Below are 12069 nucleotides of genomic sequence, written 5' to 3' on the forward strand. Positions count from 1 at the left end.
GTACAGTCAGGGTATTGTTTCTTAATGGCTGTAAGCTTTCTATCTGTTTGTTTATATAGTCTCTTTCTTCCTGGGCAACAGTAGTGGTTTCGTGAATACAACGGAGATGAATAGGTCTGCAGAAACGTCTTGATGATGGTCTTTCATTTCTCCACACGCACTCTCCTGTTTCATTATCAACCAATCGCAAAGGAACGATCGCTGTCATAAATAAACTTGCGTCACTCATGCCACTTTCAGTCCATGTCTGTTTATATTCTGAGTGACCAGAACTCCCGTCAAAACCCCACTTGCAATGCAACATATACGCTCTGTCTCTTAATGATGGCCCATTGTCCGACAAAAGTTTCAAAATTCGGTTTGCAGTATGGTCTAGTAACTCTTGAACTTTCACCTCACATTCACTTTCACTTACACTTATATTTTTCGGATATGTTGCTTCTTTTGCTTGCAGAATAGCGTAGTAGCTCGGATATAGCGTGTGACCATGTTTAATTGCCGTGGTTCTAATTGCCTGATATTGGTGTTTACTTAAGTTCGTAGAGACAATCATCGATAACGCTTCCTCGTCTGATAGCTTCGTTGCTTCTTGTCGTTCCTTTATCCAAGTGTCACGAATTCTTTTGCCCCTGGTCGGTGTTATTGTGGTTACTTCTTGCAACAATTTTGCGGCTTGTTCATCCCCGTCAGATCGCAACTTCATCACCGTAGCATATGCAAGTTCAGGCGTACTTGTATTACTTCTTAACGATTGCGTTTTTCGTCTTTTAGTTCTGTCACACACTTCGTGAAATTCTTTGGAAGGACGTCCAGTTGTTGCCGACGACGGAGTGGAAGGAACATCTGTGACTGTAAGATGTACTCCTTGCTTCAACCAGCCCGAATATTTACATACAAAATAACTTACGTTACTCCGACACTTATTCCAGCGCCAATAATATGGAATAAAGAAATGCAACCTCATTACATGATACAGCGATTTTGTGGCTTCGCTATCTATATCTAATCCACACTTGTTTTTCACATATTGCACAACACTTTCTTCTTGCTGCACACGGGTCTTCCTTCTGTTTTCTTGTATTTTATCATGCAACTCCAGACGCGATATATGTATATCCATTGTTTACTTCCCCACACTACACAATGCTGAAACACACACTGCAAACACTCAATAGCTTTGTGATAGCTACCGTACACGCGGCTCTGTCGTTTTCAACTAACTCCGCGTGCTTGCACTGTCAAACAAACGCTATAACCTACGTGCTTATCTTCTGCTCGTCTCGCAACCTCAAGCGGACACCTTCAATATCATAATTCAAAGGTCATATTTCCTGCAGTAGACGGAAGTAGACAATGAAACTTATACAGCTTATTGACAACTATCGACTGTTATCCATGTTTAAATTTCGTGGTATACATGTGTATCCATTTTTTTAAAACTCTACGAGAAGTCTGTAGTACTCCAATACATACGAGTACTAATATATGTATTTATTATAACTACTACGATGCAATACACATTGCTTATTCTAACTGTGTCACGTACATAATACTATACCAAGTGCATAATAATTACAATATGCCCCCTCATTCTCATGGCTGCTCGGAAAACAATTTCCCAAACTCAAGTCACAAATTTGCTAATTTCCTGCAACGAAGCTTCTGCCATTTTGGGACGTCTATAATTACCGGTACTAAGAGATAATTCAGTCAATATCATGTTATTCTCATGAACTGACTCTCGATGATGACTGTTACACTTCTTTTGTGTCTGTAACTTCAACTTCATAAAATGACTTTTGTCCACCTTTTTCGCTATTCGGACCACTGTGCGCCACTCGGAAATTAGTTCTCTGCTTCAGCCGGGACTGACGAAATGGGTACGAGCTCAGTGGCGTAGAACCGTTCTTTTTCTACTACTGCTGTCCTTATTTATTCCGGAGAAAAACAGGGAGTCCACTTTACCTGCCCGGGTCCACTATACCCGCTCTTCCTCTATATTCTAAACCTTTTTTCTACTCTTTTGTTTTATATAGACTTATATATCTATATGTATATCTTATTTGGACGTTGTCTATTGCTTGTAAAGCTCAATGACAATAAAATATTCTATTCAATAAACAATAACTTTACCTTAGATTGACGTAAGTCGTTTACAACTGATATTTGTACCAGTTTTATTTACAGTAGATATTTATTAAGCTAAACTTACAGCTTTGTAGAATCAAATCGTTGAAATTATGTAAATTTAACAATATTTTCCCCTTAGACTTTTCTTGTTTAATTTTATAACAATGAAGCTTAAATTTCTTCATATATATATATATATATATCGGGTGTTCTAAAAATGGCGCACATGAACAACAGAGCACTATTCTATAGGCCAAAATAAAGCGAAAATATTACTTGATGATATGCCTACCGAGGCCTCCTTCAGCCACTATGGTGAATGAAAAATTTCAACGTGGCAACGTCGCAAATTAACTCGGAGCCATTAGCATTACTCTACAAATACAACAAGCAGTTGAATCGATTGCTACACTAATAAGTGATGCTAGTGTCAACTAATATCGACTTTAGCCGTCATCTGGAAAGAATTGATATAAACTATTTGCTAGATTGGTAGATCTAATAAGTTTTTATTTGTGACCCTACCACTAGTGCAATTTGTGTCTCCAGGCGAGGACTCGAAAGGTATATACACACATATATATAGTGCTTTATTTTGATACCTGATATACAGTATATATTCGACAGACATATTCCAAGTGCCGCAAAGGTTAAGGCTTTTTCGCTCCTCGCGTTTCCATTGATAAATAGAAGTAAATTCGTAGTAACACGAGAAATCATACAAGAACATGTAAGCAAAACAAATAACAATAAAATTATAAAGTTAACAACGTAAAACATAATATTGAAATGTTAAATGTAAGTGCAATAGCGCTGAAGCACTGCTGAATGCGATTCATTACACAGCTCTAGGGATGCACGCGAGACGAGACGAGACGAGAAATGGAAAAGTCTCGTAATGTCTCGCAGCCTCAAATGTTGGTCTCGTCTCACGTCTCGTCTCGTCTCGCAAATGTGAAGTCTAGTCTCGCGTCTCGCATAAAATTTTGAGTCTCATCTCGCTTCTCGCGCGAGACTTTCTCGCATGGTCTCGCAGTCTCGCATATATTCTGGGTCAAAATTTTGCAATGTGTTATTCTATGGCTGTTAATGAATGATGATGTGATATTCTGTCCGAAGGCAGGTATTTGACCTAAAAGTCCCTTGGCAAAGTGAATCCATGGTGGTTTGCCATTGCTTTCCATGGGATGAATGTTCATAACATCCTAAGCAGACGGAACCTAGAGTTCAACATGGTATCCGAACTTGTGTCCCCTCCGCTCCAAATTAATAGAAAAGTTGTGCTGGAATTTAATTGCTGGACCAATAATTTTCGTCAATTAATAGCATATTTTACAGCAAAGCTAGCATAAATTGTTCCTGGATCCATCATTGTTTTGCAGCTTAGAAGTCTCCAGCAATATTTTCCAGTATGCCATGCGGGCACACTTTCCAGTATGCGCCCCCGTCTATGTGTTTGTGTCGCAAAATAAAGTCCTAAATCGATGCTGTAATAAATTTCCAATTTACATAGCTTTTCTTTTTTAATGATGTTTAGAAACTAAAGAATACTTTAATTCTGAAAATCAACCTTGAATAATAATAAATCTCATAACGTCTATTGCCCCAATCACTTTTTTGTTCCTGGAGGCATTAACGCTCAACTTAGAAAACTCAATAAATGTAAAATCACTAAATATACAATTAAATGTAATTCATAAATGTTGCGAGACTGCGAGAAGTCTCGCGAGACTTCTCGTGCGAGACTTAACTGAGTCTCGTCTAGCGTCTCGTTTCGCATGCTTTAGTCTCGTCTCGTGTTTCGCATAAAATTTTCACTCTCGTCTCGTGTCTCGTCTCGCAAATGCGAGACGAGACGAAACTTCTCGCTTCTCGCATCCCTACACAGCTCAAAGAGCGACCTTTTTAAAAATATATGTCCAAATAAATTTTTCCTACAATACCTAAGTTTCTACGCACACAAATGCGACACATGAAATAAATATACATGTTTTACCTTAGGTAAGTGGATAATTACAGGCAGTAATATAGATATATCAATTCAATGGAAACACCTTTAAAATAAAACAATGCAACTTACCATGTTAATATGAGGTTGGACCACCTATCACCTTCAGAACAATTCCAATGCGATTTGGAATGGAGTCCCTCAGATTGTAATGATTGCAAGTGGAATATTAGTGGTGCAGTGAATCAGTCATTTCCAGAAATATACACCGGACTACGCTTCTAAAACTTATAACAAATGTTCAATAATGTTTAGGTCTGGAAATTTAGCGGACCACGGAAGTTGTTCAAATTCATCCCATCCCGACTTGACAAATGATGCTGCAACAACAGCTGTGTGAAGGACCCATCATCATCCTAGAACCATTGAGATAATATATAGACTATATACTATCTCAATGCCGAGAATATGGCGTCATTACCCGGAAACAATATATGGAGCATGGATGCACATGTCTCCCTAAAATGCCTACATAAACACATTCCGCTTTATGCAGTCGTTTTGACGTATGATTAGCACCATACTAAACACCTGGCTACTGCAGGAAACATGTTAGTCGAACTCTTTAGTTTGGCACTAATCACGCATCAGAACGATTCTGTATAAAGCCCGTAGGCAGCTGAGTTCGCAGTTCGCAATCGCATTCGTATTGCGTTCCATTAGAGGCGCAGCCTTATCCAAAAAGATTGTCGTCTGCGGTCGAAGCAATGCAGTTTTCAGCTCGGGAAATGCCTGTAAAAGTGTTTGGGGTAGGGGAACGAGTAAATCAAAAACAAATATGCACTTAACCAAAGATGAAAATAGGAAAAATTTTCTTATGCGGGTGAACGCCATGTTTGCATGTTGCGAGTTTTCTCCACGAGAATTACATCGTAGTTAAGTGTTCCTGTCCTTATTGAAAGTCTTTGGTCGTCCGGTTCGCGTGGTGGGACGGTGGTCTCAGTTCGTGGATGTGGCGATATATGAAGATATTTTGGGTATATATATTTTACAAGTGAATAAAATTGTGATATCATTGTAGTTGATTTGTTCTTCAACAGTTATTAAAATGGCCAGGTACGGAGGCCAACGACCAGAAAATGCCCTGAAAAGGGCTAATGGTAAGTATTCACAACAACAATATGGTAAATTATCTGCGGAAGTGGTTAGAATATTATTAGTTTATTAGAATTTTATATTCATGTGTAATAGTGATATAGTTAAAGTAAAAACATATAATAGATTTGTAATTATAAATATACATCTAAAAAGTGTAATTATAAATATACATGAAAGAGATACACATCAGAACTATTTTCTACAGTGATTCATAATTTTGTGATTCAAACACTTTTATTTTCAATAAGGATGCAGGTTTCAGATCCTAAACTAATTTGCGCACCCTGAAGTTTATGGTAAAATATCTTTTAATGATGTAAGATTTCATCAAGTGCAAGTGTTTATAAACGTACATTCCGTACTCGTACTTACAATGTTAACTCGTACATTCGAATTGGTATCACAATCTTTACTATATTGACACAGAACACAGTTCTATGTTTATTTGTTCATATTACGTAATTATGTAAGTATTTATTTCATATGTGATATTCATTTACACTTTACAGAAATACTTGTTTCAAGTTTAAGTCCCGTATGGCGATTTCTTGTTGAATATACTTTATTCAAAATTCGAAGTTTCGCCGTTAAGTAGTTATGACTCCCTGAGCACTTCTATACGAACAGGAAAACTTGTATTTCGTCCAGATTGACGTGCTATCCCAATTTACGTAAGCATTCGTATATTCACTTCTTTCATCAGGAATTTCACTTTTATAATCTTAAAAAGTATTTGTTAGAGAAGTTGGGCAAATTTTTACTTTGACTCCAACTGTGACTTCAACCGATTCATGTGATCCGGTTCCCGGAGCAGTTTAGGAATCATTCCTAAACTGCTCCCGGAACCGGATCACATGAATCGATTACAATTACTAACACAGTGAAAGTAATGTACGATGTTAAGAATTATACTATAAGTACAAGGGCCACAATGTTACTAAACATCAATTCAGGTGAAGCGGTGACTATGAATTTTGAGATCTAAATGGGGGGCTACCGCCCCCCAACCCTCTCGCTCAAGTACCATAAAAACATCCAAAATAATAATAAATAATCACACCACTACTATAAAGCTAAGATAAGAAGGGAAAAATTAAAAAAAAAAAAACACTCGTCTCTAATCATAAATCAGTGCATGACAAAGAAAAAAAAATTACATCTCAACAAGACAATAGGACAAGCAGCAGCAAACCAAATACTTTGCCTAATACTCAAATGCAAAACAAATCAAGAATAAAAATAATATGAATTAAAAAAAGAAAACACTCACCATTTCGCCATAGGAGAAATCTCGTGAATAATGAACTCATAACTGCTGATTCCACACACGAAAGAATAAGATACCAAGAACACATGCACAATACTCAACATTACTGAAAAATGTTCCTTTCCGCACACACGTCGTTTTATTAAACCGAGCACACTTGCTATTATTACAAACAAGAAACCAATAAACGTCCACTTTTAGAATACGTCGAAAATATCTTCAGTTTAGACCACAACTATGATAGGTTTTCTCTAACTCAATTCAACCAATTCAATTACGCGCTCCCGCATTCCACAAACAGCAGCACACACATACATGCACACAGAACATGTGACTACTAACCAACTACCATATGACTACACACACACCTAGTGGGAAAAATATGAACTAAGACGTCACACCAAAGACACGATCAGTTCTAACAAGTGACTCACGCACAAACAGTTCCAGGAAGTAACTGAACCTATAAGAACCGATTGAAGTCACAGTTGGAGTCAAAGTAAAGACTTACCGAGAAGTTGCATTACTAGGTGCAGATTTACTTTATGATAATAAATGCAGTGTGGTAACTTAGTCCTAAAGCTACAGAATGTTCATCAATTTTAGGTGGACCACATTTTGCAAAATTTACTGGTAAAATTCAATACTCTGCCTAGAAAGACAATATGCTTATAAAGAACAAAGTGTTAACTTTAGAATGTACACTCCAGCTGGTTTACTCACTCGTAAACGAGAATTGACACATTATTAATTTTATGAAATTGGGTCAAAACTTCCCTAACCCAAAGCTATCTCGTTCTACCCCTACCCTGCTTATCCCTATCTTAATCTACTCTACCTTACTTTACTCTACTATACCCTTTTAAAGCGACCCTACTTATCGATGCGTAGCTGGAGTGTATATTTTACGGAGTAAGATAACCCGTAAGTAAATAGTGTAGCCGTGTTTTGTGTTTACAAATGTGGGGTTGTTGTATTAGGTACTATTTTCCATCGGCAAGATACTTCTGCATAGTGAAAATATATATGTAACGTTGCTAGTGTGAAAGAATTAGAGGTGATATAGGAACTCGTATCGCTGCGAAAACCAGCATGCTTTCACCACCTTTGCTTACACGCATACTCACCGCCGTTGATGCGCCTGTTCCCTTCGGACGCGTACCTTGCAGGCCCACCAGTTTTGCCCGGCACTGACTCTTCTAGGTAGTCCGCCCTACGTTTTAATGACCATCTAGTGCATGGTTTTTGCACTGTATTTTTATTGGTATTTGGACTCAGTTTTTATGTGCAAATCGTAAAAGAATTATAATTTTCCAAGAATTATTTCAAGTAAGTGTGCCTAAACCTGACCTGCATAGACTAGGGTGCGAAAAATGCCAACTTGTGCTAGGTGGTCACTAAAAATTAGAATTGTATATAAATGAGTCGGAGCAGAAGGGAGACCCGCTCGTGGGTGCGTCCGTAGGTACAGGCGAATCATCGATGGTGAATATAAACATAAAAGAGAATAGTGGAAAAATATTTCATATGGCATAAATATGCAAGCCTTGCGGTTGTGACTTAACTTTGCAACACTTCTGTGATCACTTTGTACACTGCCTTCACGTAGCAGTTAACTTCATTACGGTTTCCGTGTGGAATATGACATTCTAAGGAGCACGCTTTGCATTTCATATTTCTACCTAATTATACATGTGAGAGGTAAGCTATAGATATATTTAAAGTTCTTATACATTGGTCTTATAAGATAATAACACATTTTTTCCGAAGTTTTTACAAATCTACGTTTACCTTAACCTGGACAGTACCTATTGGGCCATTCCATGTCAAATCATCAGGCTTGACTATCTAAGGTTTTTGTAAAAATTGGTGCTCAGCGTTATTACGGTAGGGGTTGAAAAAGTCCCAAGTATTACCACTCTTCTGAAAGTGTCCCCGTACAGGGTGTCCAAAATTTCAAAACGAGCATTTTTTCAGTTACAGTGATTATTAAAAATTGTCATAGAAAGGTTAATATGTGCATTAGAGACGTGGAATAAACACCATTGGAAAGCTTAAAGATTGCTCTAAAGGTTGTATTATATTTAAAATAAAATAAAAGGTACAATAAAAAATAACTCTTCAATAAATCGAATTAAACTATGAATTTTGAATTTCGCACAGAAAGGTCCCTGTGAATTTGTTCAAAATTGTCCAGATTGTAGTCTCATACGTGTACTAAAACACCAAAAAGTTGCATTTTGGGCACTCAATGGAATCCGATTCAAAATTCAACATAAACAAAACATTGCAAGATACTGACCATGTGGATATCTGGATTCAGATCGATGACCATTTGCCTATAACTATTTACCTGCACCATCAAAGGAATTTATATTCAACTTCATTTGAATTTACACAATTATTCACGTTTCGAGTTATTTAGAGAGAGTTATTTCTGGCCAATTCATGTAAAATAAGGTTTTATGTAGTTCCTTTTATATTCGGCTTCACTACCGAGACTATATAAAACTTGACCTACAGCTTAACATGGAATCGGAACACATGAGCTCGCAGCAGTTATTAAAAACCCGGTACAACTCTTGTTAAAGAATGTAGAGCTTTATTTATTATATTTGTTTATCTACTTTAATGGCCCTCTTTTCTGCCTTTTGGCTCAAAGAAAACGTAAAATGAAGAGTGGTAATGAAGTGAATGTTGAATAAACAATATATAAGCAATAGCAACTTAATCAACTAGTGACTGATGTAAGATTATAAATATTTACTTGGAATAACCTTGGTATGCGTGTATCATTTAGTAATTGCCAAAAGTTTCAATATGGACTCCAATCTTCCTCAGTAGTGTTTACTTAAAGCATCAACAGCAAACTGATCACATTATATTAATTCCATCGTTTGTTCATTCCACATGTGAAATCATCATACGGAACAAGAATTTGGTAATGTGATAATCACAGATCGTGACCCAAAAAATCTCAAAGTAACCCATGATAAAGGAAGTTGAAATCCCAAACGAAAATGTTGAAGCCCCCTCCCCCCCTAGCAAAAATAAATAAAGGTCGTACAGGGACATGAAATATTCAATACATGCATCAAAAAAAAAAAAAAGTCTTGCATGAACTAATGGAGATGCAGAAATGGGTGAGTTTCACTAAAACGCTGAATGGTTCTTTTACATGTACTAAGTAGTAAAGTTACTGAAAAATGTATTGAGTCATATGTTTATGACATGCAGAAAATAGCAAAACTTGGCCGTTGATGACAATTGTGGAAGAAACCTGGCCATGTGTGGTTGAAGGTAAAGTGTGGCTTGACATGGTAAGCACCTCCTGATGGTGATTTTCTATGGTAAGTTAGGATGATACCATAGTGCAAACCGTTTTTTTTTATTTATTTATTTATGTATTTATTTTATTTTTTAAGTGTTGGAAAATTGCACTCGTCCAAAATTGATGATGATCAGGATGATAAATACATGCCGCAATTACATACCTGAATCAGTATATTATGTTGGTTGCAGCAACAGCCACGGTTTTATATATATATATATATTTACTACATATGGTCAGGTTTCCTCCAAAGTTGTTATCAGCGGCCATTTTTACTCATCTTCCGTGTGTCATAAACACAAGGGTCCAATACATTTTGTTTAGCATTTTTACTGTAGATTTTTTAGTATCTTTGCTGCCTTCTTCATGTAAAGGAATTCTTCAATTTTTTAATGATCCCTTAGCTACTTCTATATGTCCATTAGTTCACGCACAGCAAATAAGAAAGTTTTGATGCGTGTATTGAACATTTTGTGCCCTTGAACTGACTTTTGAAGGGGAGATATATGAGTGACAAAATTTTTGTTGGGAATCTCAAGTTTCATGGAACGGCTCTGAAACTTCCCTTGATCTCGAAATGTTCCTGATCGGTTTTCTTTTGCATTTCTACAACACCACGATGAATGTCATGTGGTGTGGTGAGTTTGCTTATGCTTTAAGAGAACGGTGCTAAGGAAGATAGGGAGTTCTCAGTGAAAATCTCGGCAGTTACTAAATGACAGTCTTATATCAAGATCAGTCCAAGTGAATACACAACCCTCATATTCTGAATGGAATTTGAACCCACTACGCCCAAACTTTGAGATCACGATCCTAATGCTTTAGGCCCCTCGACGAAGCCAGACGCTTAGAGCTTGTAAGGGGACACAAATTTTTAGAATCGTGTGAATCATAAATTTGCAATTGTACGTTACCAGTTCTAAATAATGACACTTGTACTTAAGTGTTGTGTTATTGTATTAGTGTTGTTGTTTAGAAATACTGACGACTTGAACACTCGTAGGGCGGAGAAAATAAAAAGAAGTGATAACTTTCATGGTCAGAGTCGTAAATCTCGAAGTTTTTATTCTAAAACTTACGTTGTCCAACTAATGTATTATTTCTGTATCTTCATTTTAGAGTTTATTGAAGTGGGCAAGCCAGCTCGAGCTCTCGATACACTTTACGAAGTTTTTCGAAATAAAAAATGGGCCTACAGCTGGAGCGAGAGCGTTCTCGAGCCCATCATGTTCAAGTATTTGGACCTCTGTGTGGAGCTCAAGAAGTCTCATATTGCCAAAGAAGGTCTTTTCCAATATCGGAACATGTTTCAGTCCGTAAGTATTCTGTTGTTTGAGTCTGATTTTTATAATGTTTTTATTTCGAGAATTGTAATTTCTGGAATCTGTTTTAATATTTCAGTTTCTATCGAAACTCGAGGCTTTACTTTAAGCACTTGCTTTCGATGCGCGTAATTGCAGGAGTCAAATGTTACTGGAAGGATAATTGCAGTGATAAAACTCAAATAGAATTCATCCATTAGAATAGCAGGAAAAGAGACGTGGCGATGAAACGAGGAAGTGCAAGAAGCTATTGGCACAAAGAAAGTAGCGAATAATAATAATAATAGGATGCTTCTAGGAAGAGGATAAGAGTAACTTTAAGGCACCAAGAGGCAGTGACTAGAGCAAAGGTGCAACACTGAGATGAAATGTATGTCGAACTTGAGGCACCAGGTGGAGTAGTGTTATATAGGTTAGCAAAAACTAGAAACAAGGCAACAAAGGATATTGCATATTAAGCAAATGAAAGATGATCAAGGTTTATTTCTTACCGATAAAAACAGGATCGAAGCGAGAGATGCCAGTTATTTTAAAAGGCTTTTAAATGAAGAAAATCCGTAGAAAGTTTTCACCGATGGAACTTCAAATCTTGGAGCAACACAAGAATAAGCCGGGAAGAAGTAGAGAAAGTGGCAAAGAAAATAAAAACGGGAAAAGCGATAGGTTCAGAAGTAGAAGAATGGAAGAGTGTGGGACTAAAAGATACAAATATCGTATGGGATCTGATCCAGAAAATTTATGAAGAGGAGAAAGTATCAAGTTAATGGAGAAATAGTGTTAATTGTACCATTTTTAAGAAGGGGACTGTAGAAACCACGGCGGAATCAAACTAATCTCACATTCAATGAACATTTAGGAAAGAAATTGTAGATGACCGACTACCCATGTTTCGATATGGCAAATAAATAAAATC

At 36.9% G+C, this 12069-nt stretch overlaps 1 protein-coding gene across 1 annotated transcript in view; it reads left to right on the forward strand.

The window, feature by feature from the left end:
- The first annotated feature begins 5033 nt into the window (after positions 1 to 5033).
- eIF3a (eukaryotic translation initiation factor 3 subunit a) overlaps positions 5034 to 12069 on the forward strand; it is an 81597-nt gene continuing 74561 nt past the window's right edge. The window contains exons 1-2 of the mRNA XM_081734315.1: positions 5034 to 5238; positions 10954 to 11150. Of these exons, the coding sequence (XP_081590441.1) occupies positions 5187 to 5238; positions 10954 to 11150 (249 nt within the window). The 5' untranslated portion in view covers positions 5034 to 5186. The remainder of the gene's footprint in view (positions 5239 to 10953; positions 11151 to 12069) is intronic.

Source organism: Thermobia domestica, chromosome 12, assembly GCF_964235325.1.
Source record: "Thermobia domestica chromosome 12, izTheDome1.hap1.1, whole genome shotgun sequence".
NCBI classification, from domain to species: domain Eukaryota; kingdom Metazoa; phylum Arthropoda; class Insecta; order Zygentoma; family Lepismatidae; genus Thermobia; species Thermobia domestica.